This window comes from Heterodontus francisci, chromosome 12 (assembly GCF_036365525.1).
Source record: "Heterodontus francisci isolate sHetFra1 chromosome 12, sHetFra1.hap1, whole genome shotgun sequence".
NCBI lineage: Eukaryota > Metazoa > Chordata > Chondrichthyes > Heterodontiformes > Heterodontidae > Heterodontus > Heterodontus francisci.
This window is the reverse complement of record NC_090382.1, coordinates 109,623,972-109,647,414: the sequence shown is the minus strand read 5'-3', so window position 1 is coordinate 109,647,414 and position 23,443 is coordinate 109,623,972. Positions and strand designations below refer to the sequence as shown.

General features: G+C 43.9%; 1 protein-coding gene across 3 annotated transcripts in view; it reads right to left on the bottom strand.

Annotated features, from left to right (window-relative positions):
- Positions 1-441: 441 nt before the first annotated feature.
- The window catches only part of LOC137376070 (histidine--tRNA ligase, cytoplasmic-like), a 48,465-nt gene continuing 25,463 nt past the window's right edge, over positions 442-23,443 (bottom strand). For all 3 annotated transcript variants that reach the window (XM_068044082.1, XM_068044080.1, XM_068044081.1), the window contains 7 exons: positions 22,593-22,691; positions 13,044-13,137; positions 11,324-11,451; positions 9,258-9,518; positions 6,747-6,863; positions 5,320-5,466; positions 442-1,013 (listed from right to left, as the gene is read on the bottom strand). In XM_068044082.1, coding sequence (XP_067900183.1) covers positions 954-1,013; positions 5,320-5,466; positions 6,747-6,863; positions 9,258-9,518; positions 11,324-11,451; positions 13,044-13,137; positions 22,593-22,691 — 906 coding nt within the window. In that variant the 3' untranslated portion in view covers positions 442-953. The remainder of the gene's footprint in view (positions 1,014-5,319; positions 5,467-6,746; positions 6,864-9,257; positions 9,519-11,323; positions 11,452-13,043; positions 13,138-22,592; positions 22,692-23,443) is intronic.

Genomic DNA, 23,443 nt, shown 5'->3' with positions numbered 1-23,443 from the left:
CTTTCACGGGGCCCCTACACTCTCTTTCTCCCCTCCCACAGTGCTCCTTCTCTCCACCTACTCCCCAATGCTTTCACCAGTTTCCTGCACTCGCCGTGCTGTGCTTCCCTAGTGCTCCTGCTCCCCATATGCTTTCTCTGTGCTCCTGCCAACGATAGGCAGATTCACAAGTGAGAAGCAGACACACCCTCTCACCAATATCTGTAAGCAAATACCTGTTTTCTTAAAAGCAAAAGTAAACACTCTTTACATGCAGCACTTTCATATTATGAGAATCATAATGTTGATTAGGACGCTGGCCAGGGTTTGGAGGGGTGGGGTCCAAGATTACTAATTCAGTTGAAGAGGGGACCTATACCAAAAAACTCTGAAAACCACTGCCTTATACCACTGACAAGCATTTTGTGTGCATACGTTTTTAATATGGAGAAGGTTGGACAAAAATGGTTATAACTAGATTAGCACAGTGTAGGAATGGTTATAGGAATTCAAGTTTTATTCCTGTTTGTTCTGAGTTCAAAGTGATTTGAAAGACTTTCAGAGCAGCTGGGATTTATTTGCAGTGAGATTTTCTACGTGTTTTTGGCTGGTTAAGAAAGGGTGATCAAATACTTTGAGACAACAACTTTGCCAGCACACCTTTTTATTGATTTGGCTGGACAAGCAAATTCTAGCCCCACTCTGCCTTTGTAAAAGACAGGATAGTCTTGTCCAACATAATTGAGACAGAACATACATTCACGTCCAAATTTAATGACCAATTAGGGAAAAAAAGTCCTTTCAGCCTCACATGAGCATAGCAGTGAGTTTTTTGTTCATGGGTGCTTATTAACTAGCAGTGGTCAAATTTAATGATGTCGCATGGTGTCCTGGTAATAGAACCTCTTTTACATGATAGACACGAAGACAGATGTGCCTTAGAAAGGCAGACATTATACATCTTTCTGAAGGGGTTAGGACTGACACGTTCTCTTTTGAATTTCTTCTATGAGATTTGCTCTTGCAACATTAACCTGCAAAAGATAACAAAAAAAAAATCCATTCAAAGCTGGAATTACTCCAGGAGATATTTGTAATACCGTTCACAGTAGTTCTATTTTTCCACATTTAAAAAGAAATGTTGTACTTTCATCTAGCTGCTCACATTTCTTTCAAAGCACATAGGGTAAATTTACAAAGTATTTATTTATTTGTAACACACCACAACCAACTAACTGACTGACTTGATTGAATTTTGCGAGGCATTGACTAGATGTGTAGATGAGGGTAAAGCAGTTGATGTAGTCTACATGGACTTCAATAAGCCTTTTGATAAGGTCCCGCATGGGAGATTGGTTAAGAAGGTAAGAGCCCATGGGATCCAGGGCAATCTGGCAAATTGGATCCAAAATTGGCTTGGTGGCAGGAGGTCGAAGGTTGTTTTTGCGAGTGGAAGCCTGTGACCAGTGGTGTACTGCAGGGATCGGTGCTGTAACCCTTGCTGCTTGCAGTGTACATTAATGATTTCTACATGAATATAGGAGGTATGATCAGTAAGTTCGCAGATGACATGAAAATTGGTGGTGTCGTAAATAGTGAGGGGGAAAGCCTTAGATTACAGGAATATATGGTGGGCGGAGAAGTGGCAAATGGAATTTAATCCTGAGAAGTGTGAGCTGATGCATTTTGGGAGGACTAACAAGGCAAGGGAATATAGAATGGATGGTAGGACCCTAGGAAGTACAGAGAGTCAGAGGGACCTTGGTGTACTTGCCCTGATCACTGAAGGCAGCAGCACAGGGAGAGAAGGTGCTTAGGAAGAGGTATGGGATACTTGCCTTTATTAGCCGAGGCATAGAATATAAGAGCAGGGAGGTTATGATGGAGCTGTATAAAACGCTGGTTAGGCCACAGCTGGGGTACTGTATACCGTTCTGGGCACCACACTATAGAAAGAATGTGACTGCGCTGGAGAGGATGCAGAGGAGATTGACCAGGATGTTGCCTGGGCTGCAGCAGTTCAGCTATGAAGAGAGACTGGAAAGGCTAGGGTTGTTTTCCTTAGAGCAGAGAAGGCTGAGGGGGGACCCGATTGAGGTATACAAATTTATGAGGGGCATTGATGGGTTAGATAGGAAGAAACTTTTTCCCTTAGCGAAGGGGTCAATAACCAGGGGGCATAGATTTAAGGTAAGGGGTAGGAGGTTTCGAGGGGATGTGAGGAAAAAGAAATATTCACCGAGGGTGGTTGGAATCTGGAACGCACTGCCTGACGGGGTGGTAGAGGCAGGAACCCTCACAACAGTTAAGAAGTATTTAAATCAGCACTTGAAACGCCATAGCATACAAGGCAACAGGGCCAATGCTGGAAAATGGGATTAGAATAGTTAGGTACTTGATGGCCGGCACTGACACGATGGGACGAATGGCCTGTTTCTGTGCTGCATAACTATGACTATGATAAATTCAGTGCATTAAGTTTTTAATGTACAATGAAACCTGTATATTACAGGCAGCTTGGAGATGGCATCAGCAAAATTCCCTCTAAGCTATATGGGTGTCTGGTCACATTGCAGTCCAGAACTATACCATGCAGGGGACAAATAGGCTACATACAAGGGGAGACGGTAGTGTAGCGGCAATTTCACTGAACTAGTAATCTATAGGTAAAAGCAAAATACTGCGGATGCTGGAAATCTGAAACAAAAACAAGAAATGCTGGAATCACTCAGCAGGTCTGGCAGCATCTGTGGAAAGAGAAGCAGAGTTAACGTTTCGGGTCAGTGACCCTTCTTCGGAACTGACAAATATTAGAAAAGTCACAGATTATAAGCAAGTGAGGTGGGGGTGGGGCAAGAGATTACAAAGGAGAAGGTGCAGATTGGACCAGGCCACATAGCTGACCAAAAGGTCACGGAGAACAGGCAAACAATATGTTAATGGTATGTTGAAAGACAAAGCATTAGTACAGATTAGGTGTGAATACACTGAATATTGAACAGCAGCAAGTGCAAACCTGAAGAAAAACAACCTGAAAAAAACAGTGGGTAAGCAAACTGAACAAACTAAGATGAAATGAAATAAATGCAAAAAAAGATGGTAAAAAATGTAAAAAGGAAGAAAAAACAACTAAAAATGAAAGTAAAATGGGGGGCTGTCATGCTCTGAAATTATTGAACTCAATGTTCAGTCCGGCAGGCTGTAGTGTGCCTAATCGGTAGATGAGATGCTGTTCCTCGAGCTCGCGTTGATGTTCACTGGAACACTGCAGCAATCCCAGGACAGAGATGTGAGCATGAGAGCAGGGGGGAGTGTTGAAATGGCAAGAAACCGGAAGCTCAGGGTCCTGCTTGCGGACTGAGCGGAGATGTTCCGCAAAGCGGTCACCCAGTCTGCGCTTGGTCTCCCCAATGTAGAGGAGACCACACTGAGCAGCGAATACAGTATACTACATTGAAAGAAGTACAAGTAAATCGCTGCTTCACCTAAAAGGAGTGTTTGGGGCTAGGGATAGTGAGGAGAGAGGAGGTAAATGGGAGGTAAAGCTGAACTGCCCATTTACTTCCTCTCTCCTCACTATCCCAGGCCCCAAACACTCCTTTCAGGTGAAGCAGCGATTTACTTGTACTTCTTTCAATGTAGTATACTGTATTCGCTGCTCACAGTGTGGTCTCCTCTACATTGGGGAGACCAAGCGCAGACTGGGTGACCGCTTTGCGGAACATCTCCGCTCAGTCCGCAAGCAGGACCCTGAGCTTCCGGTTTCTTGCCATTTCAACACTACCCCCTGCTCTCATGCTCACATCTCTGTCCTGGGATTTCTGCAGTGTTCCAGTGAACATCAACGCGAGCTCGAGGAACAGCATCTCATCTACCGATTAGGCACACTACAGCCTGCCGGACTGAACATTGAGTTCAATAATTTCAGAGCATGACAGCCCCCCATTTTACTTTCATTTTTAGTTGTTTTTTCTTCCTTTTTACATTTTTTACAATCTTTTTTTGCATTTATTTCATTTCATCTTAGTTTGTTCAGTTTGCTTACCCACTGTTTTTTTCAGGTTGTTTTTCTTCAGGTTTGCACTTGCTGCTGTTCAATATTCAGTGTATTCATACCTAATCTGTACTAATGCTTTGTCTTTCAACACACCATTAACATATTGTTTGCCTGTTCTCCGTGACCTTTTGGTCAAATCTGTACCTTCTCCTTTGTTATCTCTTGCCCCACCCCCACCTCACTTGTTTATAATCTGTGACTTTTCTAATATTTGTCAGTTCCGAAGAAGGGTCACTGACCCGAAACGTTAACTCTGCTTCTCTTTCCACAGATGCTGCCAGACCTGCTGAGTGATTCCAGCATTTCTTGTTGTTGGAGTAATCTATAGGCCCAGGCTAATGTCCATAGGACACAGGTTCAAACTCCACCACAGCAGCTGGTGGAATTTCATTCAATTAATGAATAAATTCAATTGCTTAATGAAAAATCTGGAATTAAAAAGTTCGACTCAGTAATGGTACTATGAAACTATTAACGTAAAAGCCCATCTGGCTCACGAATGTCCTTTAGGGAAGGAAATCTGCCATCCTCACCTGGTCCAGCCTACATGTCACTCCAGACCACAACAATGTGGTTGACTCTTAACTGCCCTCTGAAATGGCTGAGCAAGCCACTCAGTTGTCAAAGGCAATTAGGAATGGGCAACAATTGCTGGCCTTGCCTGCGACACCCACATCCCATGAAAGAACAAAAAGGGACAGTCCGTTTAAGATGTTCACACGTGCAGCCGCAGAGCAATCTGAGAGACCGCACAGTAAAACGGGCCGCACACAGCGAAGAGAAATTAGAGGGAACATTGGGCATCAAGTGTTCTTATTTTAAAATGGTCATTGAATGTTCTGTCAACATTTTCAGTAGAATGCAGAGTTTTTTTACCCAGCATCGATAATGACAGAGAAACAGCTCTCTCCCTGGGATGGAAGCTGTGCAATGATTCAATCCCAGAGATACAGGAGTTTCACTGCCACTATGCATGCTGGGTAAAGAGCCCCCATTCCACAAAACCTGCTGCTGCCTCACACTGATCTACTTGTCCCTTGTTTTTAAGTTGTAAAAGGATCGGTGCATTGAAGCTGTCTACAATTTGTACTTTGCGAGCGTCTGTGGTTGCAGGGTGCCTCTGGTATATTTTAACCTTGCAATTTATTTGGGTTTTTCAATAAGTGTTTTCTGCGAGTGTCCATTAGTTGGGAGTGTTTGTTTATGCAGGTACAACTGTATTAAAGGGTTTTATACACTGAATCTTAGGGAAGCAGGTGAGAACTTTAAATAAATAATAAAACCTCCTCTCTTGTAGAAACCACTCGAAGTTTGATAACTCCATCCTTCAGTTCCTGCTCTCCAATTATAGCCACCAGAGGAATTCCTGTCTCCTCACAGTATTGGAGCTGGTTCAGGAGCTTTGGGTTCTTCTTGTACATGATTTCCGCCTGTATAATTGCAGAATTAAAATTCCACCACTGGGTTAAACAGCTCTTCCAAGAAGCCACCGCAAGTTGGCATTGTCAACATTGTCATTGACTTTTGAATCATTTCAGCACTGGTGCTAGTTGAGACATTAAACTTTTAGTTTAAATAATAATAATATCTAATTACTACTTAAATTATTTTACCCACCAGTGCCAGCATTTTGTAAGCATGTTCTGGTTTCTGACCACTTACAACAGAATCCCATTCCCTCCGGTGTACAATAGTTACTTTTGCAATAAGCTTGCACGGACCTGGAGGGATCTGGCACCTGCTGCATGAGAACAGTGGGTTCTGTACTTAATTTTTATTTTATCTCCTCACCATCTGTCCCTCCACTCCCCAACCCCAACCAAAGACTCCTATCCTCACAGACAAGTAGTTCCACAGGCACCAAGAACTCTCTAGCACCTTTCCCAAATGGCATTCATATTCCAGCCAGAGAATATGAGCCAGCTTTTCAGATGGTGGGTGTGAGGGGGTGGGGAGAAAAGAGAGTTCATCACATCTGGGCACAATCCTGTTCTCAACTAATATTTATTTGTATGTACATACACTCAACACAAACACAACCATAGTTTACAGTGGTTTGGAGAGGGAATCCAGACTGGAGAGGGAAACCCTCCCTAGTCTGGAAACACAGAAGTGAGTATGGGTCAGCACTGTTCCTTCAAGGGGATGAGCGCTGAAGTATTTTAAATAAATGCACTGTGTTTCATCAACAAAAATCTTGGTACCCACCCTCACTTGAACTAAATCTCCTAGAAACAAAGAACCTAACAACACAGGAGGCCGCCATTTGGCCTGTCACGCCTGTGCCGGTTCTCTGAAAGAGCTATCCAATTTAGTTCCAAACAGCAGCTCTTCTCCCATAACCCTGAAAACTGGCCCTTTGCCAGTACATATCCAATTCCCTTTTCCGATGTAATCTGATTCCACCGCCCTTTCCGGTAGTGCATTCCAGATCAAAACAACTCACTGAGTGAAATAATTTCTCCACATCTTCTCCTTAGCTCTTTTGCCAATTATTTTAAATCTATAACTACTGACCCATGTGCCAAAGGGAACAGTTTCTCCCTACTTGCTCTATGAAAACCCCCTCAAATTTTGGACACCTCTATTACCCCTTAACCATCCCTGTTCTAAAGAGAACAATGCCAGCTTCTCCAATCACTACACTGAACTGAAGTCCCTCATCTCCTTACTTGTATGTATACAGTCCACATTACAGCCTGACACAGACCTTGATTCCAGACTTCCAGAGCTCTGCCACCAACTTCATCCTCTCTTCCAGAAGCTTCTTCTGCGCCGTGGCAACAAGAACCTGAGTTTCCGTTGTGCGAATTTTCTGATCGGAGGCCTAATAAAACGGAACAGAAATCACTCGTGATCAGCAAAAAGAAATTAGGCTATTCCTTGAACACAGGTCATAGTACAGTATGAAAACAAGCACTGTCATTTCAGAAAGAAGGACTAAGAGAGAACGTGCTCGATGAGGCAAGTTAGCAGGGCCAGCATGGATGCAGCACCGAGGTTAACGGAATCATACAGCACCGAAGGAGGCCATTCGTCCCATTGTGCCTGCGCCAGCTCTTTGAATGAGCTATGCAATTAGTCTCACATCCCCTGCTTTTCCCCCATATTTAGTGGGTTTTCTACTAAATGTCCTTTTCTTCTCTTTTGCACATGAAGAGATGTAATGTTCTCACTTGGTGCTGTGGCAGGACCAGCATGTAGTATAATTCAGGCAATTATTACACATACTTTCATAACCATTTACCCAACTTCCGACATGTGCCACCATGGCACGAGGCTCCCTGTCAGCAGCGCCCAAGTTGGAAAACTGCCCCAATACCAACCAATGTTCCACTGGAGCTCACTGAATGCAAATAAATTCATGAAAACAGATAACTGCCTGAAGGAAAATTATCCCGTTACTTTAGGATGGTGAATGCAAGCACTACCCAACCTTCTGCTTCTACCATCGAGAAGGAAAGCAGCAATATCATAGGAATGCCATCATCCTCACTTGGACATGTACTGCTGCTCCCCATCATTGCTGAATCACAATCCTGGACTTCTCCTGACCTGGAGATCCATACTGGAGTCTCAGCTTTTCACATATCTCTATGGTACTTGGATGAAGCAATAGAAAGTTGTATTTCCAAGGTTACAGTGACACTAAGCTAGCTGGTGGGGGGCTGGAATACAAAGGGGAGGAAGTGATTCTTCAGCTGTACACAGCCTCGGCCAGACTCCACCTGGAGTACTGTGTTCAGTTTGGGGACGGCACTTCAGAAAAAGATAAGTCGCTCTTTAAAATAATAAAGATTTCAATAGGGTAGATAGAGAGAATATATTTCCTTTGGTGGGGGAATCATAAACAGGGGCACGTCTTTCCACTTTATGGAAGCTGGCAGACCACAGGATTTTGAATGGTTTCGTTATTGTGCAATATACCCAATCTGTTACAATGCCCGCTGAACTGCAGTGATATATCATTTTATAATTCAAAGTAGCTGCATTTGATATTTTAATTATTAGTAATATTTTCTGCCTGAAACTTGCTGGTCTTCCAGCGCAAAGAGTTGTCCACAATCGAGTCTTGCAGACTGGCACACTCCAATGTCCAGGACTACGTGCTGAGGGACGCACTGAAGCTTGGGGCAGCTCCCACAACGGCTGAATGGGGAAAAACCACTGTGTAAGATCCTCCCGCCATAGTGAACGGAGGGGCTGGAACCATGGAAAGCCTCTCAGGCTGTAGACACCAAATATAGGTTTGCTGTAGAATGTACATGGCATGTAAAATGGAATGGAAGGGTGAGGCAACTCATTCCTATACTGAAGAAAACTGATTTCCTTTGCACTTTTTGGAATGTCAACTTGGTGCTGTTTTGAACTGTTTTGTAATTTTTTTTATACAGATTTTTATGAATAAAGTATATTTTTGGAAAAAAAAGACTTGGGGCAACTCACCACCACCTTCTCAAGGGCAATTAGGGATGGGCAATAAATGCTGGCCTGGCTAGCGTCGCCCACATCCCATGAATGAATTAAAAAAAAGTGGCTTCCTAGACCCCTTTGCATAGCAGTAATGAGTTCACCACATTGATGTCAGACTGTAGTCACATAGACCAGACCGGGTAAGGGCGACAGATTTCCTTTCCGAAGGGACATTAATGAACCAGTTGTTTATTTACAACAATCCAATAGCTTCACGTTGACTTTTTACGGATACCAGTTTTTTACTTCCAGATTTAAAACAAAGCAGCATTCAAATTAACTGTTTTCTAGATTAGTGCAGGACTCTCAATTTGCAAAGCTAACTAAAATAAAAGGAAAAATGACTCAAACATTGATGAACCTAATGTCTGCTCTACCTTGGGAAAGATTAAAGAGCTAGGCATCAAGCTGATCAGACATCAGAAATGTCAAACTTAGCATCAATCCACTGAAATATTTATCTTTTGGATTGTTAATGCACCAAAATATGAAACGGTAGCCCAAAGGCTCACACACCTCCCATACTTTATTTGTAGATGCAATTCAATCAAATGTATGGAATTGGATTTGACAATGGGCACACTGAACTAAATGAACTGGAGGGAAAACACATATTGCAACCAATAAGCTTACTGAAGAAAAGCGCTGCAACAGATGTCAAGAGTCAATGCAACATTCAATGTTTCTTTCCTTCAATGTGTTCATACTTGTTTTTACAGCAAATTACACAAAGGATCAGCTACTGTACCTCCATTTTCTGTTCCATTATGGAGAATATTCTTTCAATCCCAATGCTGACTCCCACGCACGGCACTTTACAACCTTTGGCATCAAACATTCCAACAAGACCATCATACCGCCCTCCAGCAGCTATGCTGCCCACATTAACTGGCTCACAGTGTTCATTTTGCTGCGTCTGCGTGTTGGCCTGACTCTGGACTAGTACAGCCTCATAGATGACACCAGTGTAGTAGTCCAAACCTCGAGCTAAACTCAGGTCAAAGAGAACCTGAAATAAAAATCAATTATTTTCAACACAAAATGAATATAAAGGAAAATTACATGCAAACAGTATCCACAGAGATGACTTTCTCAACAAGGGTGCTGTAAAATGTTTGACCCTTTCCCTGCCGTCTGCCAGATCCTACTAGTCACCGGGAAGCGAAGGTAGAGCGGACCCGGAGGGGCGGAGCTGTGAATATAAATAACTTACCTCGGGGATTTCGTGGCCTTGTCACCAGGGAGCAGAGGTAGAGTGGACCTTGAGGGGCAGAGCTGCTTTCACGGCTTCAGTGTTTAGTTTAGTTTCGAGATACAGCACTGAAACAGGCCCTTCGGCCCACCGAGTCTGTGCCGACCATCAACCACCCATTTATACTAATGCTACACTAATCCCATATTCCTACCACATCCCCACCTGTCCCTATATTTCCCTACCACCTACCTACACTAGGGGCAATTGCTAATGGCCAATTTACCTATCAACCTGCAAGTCTTTGGCATGTGGGAGGAAACCGGAGCACCCGGAGGAAACCCACGCAAACACAGGGAGAACTTGCAAACTCCACACAGGCAGTACCCAGAATTGAACCCAGGTCGCTGGAGCTGTGAGGCTGCGGTGCTAACCACTGCACCACAGTTCCAACTGAAACTGAGAAAAATCTGAAAAAAGTGACGTCACAGGAAAACTGGTAGGGAATCTGCACTAAATTTAAAAAACTAATTTGAAAAACTAATTAACTAAAGTAAAGTAGAGATGGCAGGGCAGGCGATGTGCCACAGCTACATGAAGTGGGACCTGGCAGATTCCATTGCGAGCCACAGTGAGCACACGTGCAGCAAGTGCTTGCAGCTCGAAGAACTTCGGCTCAGATTTGACAGGCTGGAGTCTGAGCTTCAGACACTGTGGCACATCAGGGAGGGGGAGAGGTTCCTGGACGCTGTGCTTAAGGCACAGTAGATTAAGTATCTCAAATTCAGCCAGTGGTCAAGGACAGGAGGGTGTGACTGCGAGTGAGGCAGGTAGAGGGATCCTGAATTCAGCAATGGAGGAGCCTCAGCTCTTGACCTTGTCTAACAGGTACGAGGTACTTGCTCCCTGTGTGGATGAGGAAAAGGACTGTAGGGAGGATGAGCAAACTGACCACTGCACTGTTGGACAAGAGGCCATTCAAGCGGGGGGAGCCAAAAGAAAAGTGGTCGTGGTAGGTGATTCCATAATTTGGGGTACTGACAGCATCCTTTGTAAGCAGGACCGAGAGTCCCACATGGTATGTTGCCTACCCGGTGCCAGGGTGAGTGACATTTCTAACCGGCTTGAAAGGATATTGGAGGGGGAGGGGAAGGATCCAGTTGTTGTGGTCCACGTTGGGACAAACAACATAGGCAAGACTAGGCAAGAGGACCTGTCTGGGGATTATCAGGAACTAGGAACAAAATTTAAAAAACAGGTCCTCAAGGGTTATAATCTCTGGATTATTACCTGAACCATGTGCAAATTGGTTTGGGATAAGAAAATTAGGGAAGTAAACATGTGGCTGAAGGAGTGGTGTGGGAAAGAGGGATTCCATTTCATGGGGCATTGGCATCAGTATTAGGACAGGAGGGAACTGTACCATTATCCTTTGGAGTAAAGAAAAAGATTGCATTTTCCCAACTGCCTAAACTTGATTAAAACCTGCTATGTCAGTCAACCCCGACAGGTTGCAGTCTACAAATGATATTCCCATTGCCCCAATCGGACTGGGGCCAGAGTGTAGCCCAGAGTGTGATTATATTAGAAAACGCTGTAAATCATGTAGCTGAGCTGCTTACCATCTCCTCCACACCAAAAAGTGTCAAATACATAAAGAGCTGCTTTAGGTCATTCAGACCTTCCAAAGCCACCTTGTTCTGGGACAGCTTGACATCCTGTACCAGCTTATCAATCAACTCTGCCCTACCTGCAAAAGACACTGGGTTATTCTCCATGAAGAAGTAAAAAGACAGATACATGGAAAACAACAACTTTACATCATATAATCTAAATGAGGTAACAAACAGTGCCACGCATAGTTGCGCTTTAATTTTTTTTTTATTCTTTCATGGGATGTGGGCGACACTGGCAAGGCCACTGCTTGTTGTCCATCCCTAATTGCCCTTGACAACTTGGGAGAGGCAGTGGTGTAATGGTAATGTCACTGGACTAGTACTGTGGAAGCCAAGGCTATTGCTCTGGGAACATGGGTTCAAATCTCACCACAGCAGATGACCAAATTGGAATTCAATTAATAAATCTGCAATTTATTTTAAAAAGCTAGTCTAATGGGGATCATGAAACCATTGTCAATTGTTGTAAAAACCCATCTGGTTCACTAATGTCTTTTCGGGAAAGAAATCTGCAATCCTGACCTGGTCTGGCCTACATGTGACTCCAGACCCACAACAATGTGATTAACTCTGAAATGGCCTCGCAAGCCACTCAGTTCAAGGGAAATTAGGGATGGGCAATAAATTCTAGCCTAGCCATATCACATGAGCAAATTTTAAAAACCTGAGTGGTTTGTGGCTTCCTAGGCCATTTCAGAGGGCAGTTATGAGTCAACCACATTGCTGTGGGTCTGGAGTTACATGTAGGCCAGACTGGGTAAGACAGCAGATTTCCTTCCATAAAGGACATGAGCGAACGGGTGGGTTTTTACAACAATCAATGATAGTTTTGTGGCACCATTACTGAGACTAGTTTTAAATTCCTTTGCTTATTAATTAATTGAATTTATTTATGAATGAATTTAAAATCCACCAGCTGCAGTGGTGGGATTTGAATTCATGTCCTCAGGGTATTAGCCTGGGCCTCTGGATTACTAATTCGGTGACATTTCCACTACGCCACCATCTCTCCTACTCAATGCACAATTGGGCTGCATTTATACTGTGGCCTGAGCTTTCTATACCTCCTTGACTGAGGCACATCTCCTGCAGCTGCGAGACTTCTACTTGCACAGGAAATGTCCAAATCGTAGTCATATTTCTTACCTGAGGATCATTTACATACGAGAGCAGGCATCCGAGCCAACACTAGGCAGTCACGCCAGCCTACAGGCGGAGACATTTAGTCCATTTACCTCAGTTTATTTGGTGATGGGGACTGTGCATAGTTGTGTTTAGGGTCTGGACAGATCCCCTCTTCCCTGAACACTGGCAGAGTTCTCCCTGTGTACTGGCCAACATTCCATCCTCATCCAACTCCGCCACAAAACAGAGTCTGGTCAGTTATCTCATTTTAACATTTCTGACACCTTGCACTGTGCCAAATGGCCACTGTGTTTGCCTGATCAATAGTGACTACATTCCAAAAAGTAATTCATTGGCTGTGGACCGCATTGTGACAATCTGAAAATGTAAGTGCGTTCCTCCATCTTTACACGCTAAAAATATTAAAAAGAACCATTGTGCATTCAGCATCTAACATACATGTACTTGCATGAATCAATGGAAAATTGAGGAGGCTTTTTGACTTTAGTCAGAAACACTCTTTTCTTTAAAGAAAGCATACCATTGAGTTGAACATATTCTCCAATCTGGTCAGCAGTCTCTGCAGCAAGGCCCTTTTCTGCAACCATCTCATTCTTCACTTCTTCCCATGGCATCTACAGGAACATAGGAGTCAAGAAATGAATGAGTCCACATAAACCTGATACAGTGACCACCACAGAAGTGCATCAGTAGGACTGTTAAAAAATGGATGCACATAGATCAGGGAGTATATAAATAAATATACACAGGCATAATTTATATAATATATATGTATACACACATACATAATAAATACATGATTTATTTTGTGCACTAAATCATTGGTTAGTGCATATTAAAACATGGATAAGTGCAATCATTTAAAAGAAAATCGATGGGAGTTTTGAAAAAAAATTATTTCATGGGATGTGGGCGTCGCTGGCAAGGCAAGCATTTATTGCCCATCTCTAATTGCCCTTCACAACCGAGTGGCTTGCGAAGCTATCAGAAAACGTAGGCACCATGCTTAGCTCAGCTAAAATATCACAGAATAATACAGTGCAGAAGAGGCCCTTCGGCCCATTGAATCTGCACCGATGCATTAAAGACACCTGACCCGTCTACCTAATCCCATTTGCCAGCACTTGGCCCATAGCCTTGAATGTTATGACGTGCCAAGCGCTCATCCAGGTACTTTTTAAAGGATGTGAGGCAACCCGCCTCTACCATCCTCCCAGGTAGTGCATTCCAGACCGTCACCACCCTCTCGGTAAAAAAGTTGTTCCTCAAATCCCCCTTAAATCTCCTGCCCCTCACCTTAAACTTGTGTCCCCTTGTAACTGACCCTTCAACTAAGGGGAACAGCTGCTCCCTATCCACCCTGTCCATGCCCCTCATAATCTCGTACACCTCGATCAGGTCACCCCTCAGTCTTCTCTGCTCCAGCAAAAACAACCCATGCCTATCCAACCTCACTTCATAGCTTAAATGTTCCATCCCAGGCACCATTGCCGCTCCAAGTGGAGATAGATTCTCTCCTTCAGAATTTTCTCCAATAGTTTCCCTACCACTGATGTGAGACTCACTGGTCTATAGTTCCCTGGCTTATCTCTACAACCTTTCTTAAATAGTGGGACCACATTAGCTGTTCTCCAGTCCTCTGGCACCTCCCCCGTGGCCAGAGAGAAATTAAAAATGAGGGTCAGAGCCCCTGCAATCTCCACCTTCACCTCCCACAGCATCCTGGGACACAAATCGTCCAAACCTAGAGATTTGTCTACTTTTAAGCCTGCCAAAACCTCCAATACCTTGTCACTCCCTATGACAATTTGCTGAAGAACCTCACAGTCTCTCTCTCAGTTCCATATCTACATCCTCATTCTCTTGGGTGAAGACAGATGTGAAGTATCCATTCAACACCCGACCAATGTCCTCTGGCTCCACCCACAGATTTCCCCCTTGGTCCCTAATGGGTCCTACTCTTTCCCTGGTTATCCTCTTCCCACTTATAGAATATCTTGGGATTTTCCCTACTTTTACCAGCCAGACCTTTCTCATATCCCCTTTTTGCTCTCCTAATTGCTTTCTTAAGCTGCATCCTGCACTCTCTGTACTCCACTAATGCTTCCATTGATTTGCTCTCCTTGTATTTGCTTAAAGCCTCTCTTTTCCTTCTCATCGTATCCTGAATGTTTCTGGTCATTCATGGTTCTCTGGGCTTGCTGCTCCTACCTGTTACCCTAGAGGGAACATGTTGGGTCTGCACCCTCCCCATTTCCTTTTTGAATGCCCCCCGCTGCTCTTCTGTAGATTTCCCGACTAGTAACTCTTTCCAGTCTACCTTGGCCAGATCCTGCCTTATTTTACTAAAATTCACTCTCTCCCAACCCAAAACCTTTTTTTGCAACTTGTCTATTTCTTTCGCCATAACATGCTTAAATTGTACCATGTTGTGGTCGCTATCACCAAAATGCTCCCCCACCAACACATCAACCACCTGTCTGACTTTGTTCCCCAGAATTAGGTCCAGCACTGCACCCTCCCTAGTTGGATCCTCTACATATTGAGCTAAAAGGTTCTCCTGTATGCATTTTAAGAATTCCACTCCATCTCAACCCTTAACATGATGACTATCCCAATTAATGTTGAGAAAGTTGAAATCACCTAATATAATTACCCTATTATTATTTTTACACACCTCTGCGAATTGCGCACATAATTGCTCCTCAATTTCCCGCTGACTATCTGGGGGTCTGTAATAAACGCCTAGCAATGTGGCTGTCCCTTTTTTATTTCTAAACTCTACCCATAAAGCTTCATTTGATGCCCCCTCCAAGATATCATCTCTCCTTACTGCAGTAACTGACTCCTTAACTAATATTGCAATGTCCCCTCCTCTTTTACCCCCTCCTCTGTCTTGCCTGAAGATTCTATATCCCGGGATATTGAGCTGCCAATCCTGCCCCTCCCTCAACCGTGTCTCCATGATGGCTACTATATCACAATTCCACCTGTTAATCCTTGCCCTTAACTCATCCGTTTTACCTGCAATACTCCTAGCATTAAAGTAGAGGCCATCCATCCTGATCTTACTCCCTTAAAACTTACTTCCGCTGTATTCCCTCTGACTTGTTTGCTTTCCTGTGTTTAGCTGTGTCCATATTCTGCTAGGAGTCTGCGTCCCCTCCCCCTGCCAAATTAGTTTAAACTCCTCTCAACAGCACTGGCAAACCCGCCAGCAAGGGAGTTAGTCCCCCTCTGGTTTAGATGTAGACCGTCCCGCTTGTACAGGGCTCACCTTCCCCAGAAAAGGTCCCAGTGGTCCAGGAATCTAAAACCCTCCCCTCCTGCACCAACTCTTAAGCCACACATTCATCTGTGCTATTCTCCTATTTCTATACTCGCTAGCACGTGGCACTGGCAGTAATCCAGAGATTACAACCAGAGAGGCCTTGCTTTTTAGTTTGCTGCCTAACTCCCTGAGTTCTTGATGCAAGACCTCATCCCTCTTTCTACCTATGTCATTGGTACCAACATGTCCCATGACCTGTGCCTCATCACCCTCCCCCTTCAGGATGCCCTGCAGCCGTTCAGTCACGTCCCAGACCCTAGCACCAGGGAGGCAACACACCATCCTGGAGTCACCTTGACAGCCACAGTAGCGACTATCTGCAAGAAATATCGCCATTAATTTCGTGAACAATTAAAATGTACCTTACGATTTGTGGGAAATGATGCTTCATGATGGTCAAAGTTTATAGAAATCATACCAGGAGTGAACATGATCCATATGCGTGACTCAGGTGAGTAAAAAGCACCACGTGGTATTGTGCCAAGCTGGCTGTGTAGGTCAGCAAGGTTTGATCTGCATTCTGTGCCAAGTCAGTTGATTTTAGTTAGGATTGTGCTGGGGCCACTAACATTGACATCTATGTTTCCTGTGGTCACGATGGGAAATGGGAACAAAATCAGCTGGGATTCCCCACTGCTGACTCCTATCCAATAACCACTGCAAAGTGTTCATACAAAGAACATTAGGTGAAGACAGGATCATTTCCCTCGGAGAGGCCAGCCAGAGCTTTCTGGCTAAGCCGATACAAACAACGGCCACTTGGGTGAGATACTGGCACCTGAGGAATGGTACCAGCATCTTTGGGAAAGGGAACGCAAAGAACTGAAAGAAAATACAAAAACTACCATGATCAGTACCAAAGTTTCAATTTGGATCACTTAGTCAATCACATTTACGAAGGCTGCTTTTAATTCAATATATGCACTGAGTACAATAAATGCTCAATTATGATGCTATTTGGAAGGTACTCCACTTGAAAAGCATATGAGCTTTGCCTGTAATACAAGCAGTTCACATGCACAACCCTATTTGGGCGGTTTAAATTGCAGAGAAATTGTCTTGGAGTGACCAGGTCATAAAATAGAACTCAGGAAAGATAAAGAGCCATTTGCATCTGTCAGAACACTTATATGACCATTAAGACCAATAGAATTATGACCAAGGGCACTTAAAATGCTTGGGTTACCTTTCACCAAGATGAAATGATGCTAAAACTATGAATCCTGCAAACTACTTTGGTGTAAAAAATCATATGAACCCCAGAGAGAAACTGTTTACCTCCTTCGGTGGCGTTAAAACACATTTTCACAAAACTTGGGAAAAATTCTAACTGGGATGGATAGCTATTCAATTATCTTCATTTTTGTTACTGAAGCACAAGCGGATAAACAGTCACAGTTCAGGAGGCTGTCTCTAAATATCATCACCACTGGGAAGCATTTTGAAATGACACCTCAACAAACTGCAACTGAACAAGCTCTATCTCACCCTTTGCTGTTTTGGAGAGAAAGATCATGGAGATAAAGCACGATTCTTACAAAAATAAAGACTGGCAGCCAACGTCTCCTCGAAATTTCTTTGTTTGTGTGCAGTCTGTTCATTCAATGCATGGTACATTTAATAAGTTCTGCATGGCCACGCACGTGCGGTATCTTAAAGGGGACAACTTCTGAGCAGCTGCACACATGCGCAGCTTAGAGGGAACACTGCTAGTGGCTACACTAAGTATTACCAGCTTTAAAAGACTAGTCTGTGCCCTAAGCAGAAAGAAAAGACTTTTCCAACCTGCAGATGCTGGAAATCTTAAAGAAAAACTGAAAATGCTGGAAACACTCAGGTCAGATAGCATCTGTGCAGAGAGAAACAGAGCTAATGGGAAAGATTTTAACTCATTCAAAACCCACCCACTTGCACAAAATTAAAATCAGGCCCAACGTTTCAGACCGAGAAAAAAACCTCAAACACTGTCAGTGAGACATGCTATCCTGAGTCCTGCAGATCTCAAAGCCATGTCTATTTTGAAATGTTGGCGACCTGCAGAGACACTAAATGTTTTGTGTGTGCGGTTTGGACTATCTTTTAACGGTGTTGTTCCACATGAGTGGAATTTGAGTTCCAGTTTACCGTGACTTTCATCAGTACTAGAAATACAAAAAACTGATGGTCTTGAGTGTAAGGACAGCTCTTGCATTCAGTAATATCAGTGCACTATTTTGGGTTCTGGAAATATTTAAACTGGAATAAGTAGTTTTCAAATGTCTACAATTTGCAAAATATTCCCCCAGCCAGGGAGAGTCCGGATAAATTGTTGCTGTTATTCCTGTCAAACTATAGCAAATTCTCAGCTTCCTATTTACAGGGCGGCACAGTGGTTAGCACCGCAGCCTCACAGCTCCAGTGACCCGGGTTCAATTCTGGGTACTGCCTGTGTGGAGTTTGCAAGTCCTCCCTGTGTTTGCTACTGCCTGTGTGGAGTTTGCAAGTTCTCCCTGTGTTTGCCTGGGTTTCCTCCGGGTGCTCCGGCTTCCTCCCATATGCCAAAGACTTGCAGGTTGATAGGTAAATTGGCCATTAGCAATTGCCCCTAGTATAGGTAGGTGGTAGGGAAATATAGGGACAGGTGGGGATGTGGTAGGAATGTGGAATTAGTGTAGGATTAGTATAAATGGGTGGTTGATGGTCGGCACAGACTCGGTGGGCCGAAGGGCCTGTTTCAGTGCTGTATCTCTAAACTAAACTAAACTGTCAAAGCAAAGCAGATCCATATACCCATTACGAGGAGATATGCTCTGAACTTTACCACCTTGTTCTACAAATTGATCTGATGTCAGAATATAGAGTTGCTGTGTTTTATTGTAGCATCATTTAGCAATAGGTTTTCAAAGTTAGCTTTGCTGATATTGTTCCATTATGTTTCAATTGGTCGTAACTAGAATATTACAAGTACATTGTGCTGTTAAGCTGACAACTGTCCTGTTGTGATATTCCATACTTGTTGGGTTTTTCTTATCTCCTATTTGAAATTACAATAGATCCTTTGCTGGAGTGTGGATCCATGGCACAAGTGCGAAATCATCTGAGAGTTTTAATTGTGTCTTTCCCATTAGCTCTGTTTCTCTCTGCACAGATGCTACCTGACCTGAGTGTTTCCAGCATTTTCTGTTTTTCTTTAAGATTTCCAGCAATCTGCAGGTTGCAAAAGTCTTTTCTGTTTGCATAGAGCACAGACTAGTCTTTTAAAGCTGGTAATACTTCGTGTAGCGACCAGCAGTGTTCCCTCTAAGCTGTGCATGTGTGAACTGGAGTCTGAGAGCCAGGACAGCCGAGCCAGATCCTCTCCTCACCCAAGGTCCACACACATGCGCTTCCAGCAGCATATTACTGGGTTATCAGCAGCATGTATAGGAACCCTGGCTGGTTTTCACTTGCATAACCCAGGAGGCATCAAGGCCAACTGTAGTCACCCCTGGATGAGCTTGTTAATTAGAACATGGCTGGCTGACAAAAAGTCATCAAATTGAAATGTTAATCCTATGTTTTTCTCTCCACAGATGCTGCCTGACCTGCTGAGTATGTCCAGCATTTTCCGTTTTAAAGTTATGTTTATTTTATCAACTTGAAACTCCTGAAAACAAAAGCTCATAAGCAGTGGCTTTGTACAAGGACTAGGAACAGTCTGTGATAAACAATGGGCTAGGCTTTCCACCTATTAGAATTAGAACATTAGAACATTACAGCGCAGTACAGGCCCTTCGGCCCTCGATGTTGCGCCGATCATCTGACCTACACTATTCCATTTTCATCCATATGTCTATCCAATGACCACTTAAATGCCCTTAAAGTTGGCGAGTCTACTACTGTTGCAGGCAGGGCGTTCCACGCCCCTACTACTCTCTGCGTAAAGAAACTACCTCTGACATCTGTCCTATATCTTTCACCCCTCAACTTAAAGCTATGTCCCCTCGTGTTTGCCATCATCATCCGAGGAAAAAGACTCTCACTATCCACCCTATCTAACCCTCTGATTATCTTGTATGTCTCTATTAAGTCACCTCTCCTCCTCCTTCTCTCTAACGAAAACAACCCCAAGTCCCTCAGCCTTTCCTCGTAAGACCTTCCTTCCATACCAGGCAACATTCGAGTAAATCTCCTCTGCACCCTTTCCAAAGCTTCCACATCCTTCCTATAATGCGGTGACCAGAACTGCACGCAATACTCAAGGTGCTGCCTCACCAGAGTTTTGTACAGCTGCATCATGACCTCGTGGCTCCGAAACTCGATCCCCCTACTAATAAAAGCTAACACACCATATGCCTTCTTAACAGCCCTATTAACCTGGGTAGCAACTTTCAGGGATTTATGTACCTGGACACCAAGATCTCTCTGCTCATCTACACTACCAAGAATCCTCCCATTAGCCCAGTACTCTGCATTGCTGTTACTCCTTCCAAAGTGAATCACCTCACACTTCTCCGCATTAAACTCCATTTGCCATCTCTCAGCCCAGCTCTGCAGCCTATCTATGTCCCTCTGTACCCTACAACACCCTTCGACACTATCCACAACTCCACCGACCTTCGTGTCATCCGCAAATTTACTAACCCACCCTTCTACACCCTCATCCAGGTCATTTATAAAAATGACAAACAGCAGTGGCCCCAAAACAGATCCTTGCGGTACACCACTAGTAACTAAACTCCAGGATGAACATTTGCCATCAACCACCACCCTCTGTCTTCTTTCAGCTAGCCAATTTCTGATCCAAAGCTCTAAATCACCTTCAACCCCATACTTCCGTATTTTCTGCAATAGCCTACCGTGGGGAACCTTATCAAACGCCTTACTGAAATCCATATACACCACATCCACGGCTTTACCCTCATCCACCTGTTTGGTCACCTTCTCGAAAAACTCAATAAGGTTTGTGAGGCACGACCTACCTTTCACAAAACCGTGCTGACTATCGCAAATGAACTTATTCTTTTCAAGATGATTATAAATCCTATCTCTTATTACCCTTTCCAACATTTTACCCACAACCGAAGTAAGGCTCACAGGTCTATAATTACCAGGGCTGTCTCTACTCCCCTTCTTGAACAAGGGGACAACATTTGCTATCCTCCAGTCCTCCGGCACTACTCCTGTCGACAATGACGACATAAAGATCAACAACAACGGCTCTGCAATCTCCTCCCTGGCTTCCCAGAGAATCCTAGGATAAATCCCATCTGGCCCAGGGGACATATCTATTTTCACTCTTTCCAAAATTGCTTAACACCTCCTCCTTGTGAATCTCAATCCCATCTAGCCTAGTAGGCTGTATCTCAGTAATCTCCTCGGCAACATTTTCTTTCTCTACTGTAAATACTGACGAAAAATATTCATTTAACGCTTCCCCTATCTCCTCTGATTCTGCACACAACTTCCCACTACTATCCTTGATTGGCCCTGTTCTAACTCTTATCATTCGTTTATTCCTGATATACCTATAGAAAGCCTTAGGGTTTTCTTTGATCCTATCCGCCAATGACTTCTCGTGTCCTCTCCTTGCTCTTCTTAGCCCTCCCTTTAGATCCTTCCTGGCTAGCTTGTAACTCTCAAGCGCCCTAACTGAGCCTTCACGTCTCATCCTAACATAAGCCGCCCTCTTCCTCTTGACAAGCGCTTCAACTTCTTTAGTAAACCACGGCTCCCTCGCTCGACAACTTCCTCCCTGCCTCACAGGTACATACTTATCAAGGACACGCATTAGCTGCTCCTTGAATAAGCTCCACATTTCGTTTGTGCCCATCCCCTGCAGTTTCCTTCCCCATCCTACACATCCTAAATCTTGCCTAATCGCGTCATAATTTCCTTTCCCCCAGCTATAATTCTTGCCCTGCGGTATATACCTATCCCTGCCCATCGCTAAGGTAAACCTAACCGAATTGTGATCACTATCGCCAAAGTGCTCACCTACATCTAAATCGAACACCTGGCCGGGTTCATTACCCAGTACCAAATCCAATGTGGCATCGCCCCTGGTTGGCCTGTCCACATACTGTGTCAGAAAACCCTCCTGCACACACTGGACAAAAACAGACCCATCTAAAGTACTCGAACTATAGTATTTCCAGTCAATATTTGGAAAGTTAAAGTCCCCCATAACCACTACCCTGTTACTCTCGCTCCTGTCGAGAATCATCTTCGCTGTCCTTTCCTCGACATCTCTGGAACTATTCGGAGGTCTATAGAAAACTCCCAACAGGGTGACCTCTCCTCTCCTGTTTCTAACCTCGGCCCATACTACCTCAGTAGACGAGTCCTCAAACGTCCTTTCTGCCGCTGTAATACTTTCCTTGATTAACAATGCCACACCCCCCCCCCTCTTTTACCCTCTTCTCTGTTCTTACTGAAACATCTAAATCCCGGAACCTGCAACATCCATTCCTGCCCCTGCTCTACCCATGTCTCTGAAATGGCCACAACATCAGGATCCCAGGTACCAACCCATACTGCAAGCTCACCCACCTTATTCCGGATGCTCCTGGCGTTGAAGTAGACACACTTTAAACCAAGTTCTTGCTTGCCAGTGCCCTCTTGCGTCCCTGTAACCTTATCCCCTACCTCACTACTCTCAACAGCCTGTACACTGGAACTACAATTTAGGTTCCCATTCCCCTGCTGATTTAGTTTAAACCCCCCCGAAGAGCACTATTCTCTACAAAAGGGCAACAAGTCTGGTTCACAAACGATTACCTTATCCATTTTATCCACCGAGGAACAGATTGTCCGAAATTTATCAGTTGGGACTCCACAAACTTCAAACATCCCATCAAGGACACGCCTGTCATTAACCTGAATACAGACAAATGGACATAATTACAAAATCTTTGCATCAGAACAGATTTTTTGCAAGACAGAGCTCCAACCTTAGGAACAAGTCATTGTAACTGCTGCAAAATTGGACCTTCTCAGTTCAAATTTACTAAGAAACCAACGTGAAGGACAAGGTCCACAGAGCAGAGTACTGCAAAGTTTGGGAAAAAAACACATAAATGTAAATCAGGAAATAGCGATTAGGTAACACTAAGTTTGAACTATAAATCTCCCGAGCAGTCAGGGCACACTTCAAGAGATGATTTCAGCCAGCCGCTCTGAAGTCAGCAGCAACATGGCAACTAATGTAAACCTTTCCCCCTTGTCGCACAAGCTCTAGGTCTAAAACAAAAGCAAAATACTGCAGATGCTGGAAATCCGAAATAAAAACAAAACGTGCTAGAAATACTCATCAGATGAAACCCATCAGATGAAAGGTCACTGACGTGAAACATTAACTCTGCTTCTCTCTCCACAGATGCTGCCAGACCTGCTGAGTATTTCCAGCACTTTGTTTTTATTTAAGCCCTATGTCTATTCTGGCCACAGACACAACAGGCCAGAAACACGGTTGCCTGATTAATGATCTACACAGACCTTTGGCAACCAGCAGAGACACCTTTTAGCTAGAATAGAAAGGCACAAAAGTCTCAAACATCTGTATACATAGCTGTTTGTTCATTGCTCAGTTCTGTGGAATCTAGTCTAAAATACAAAATGGAGTCTTTACA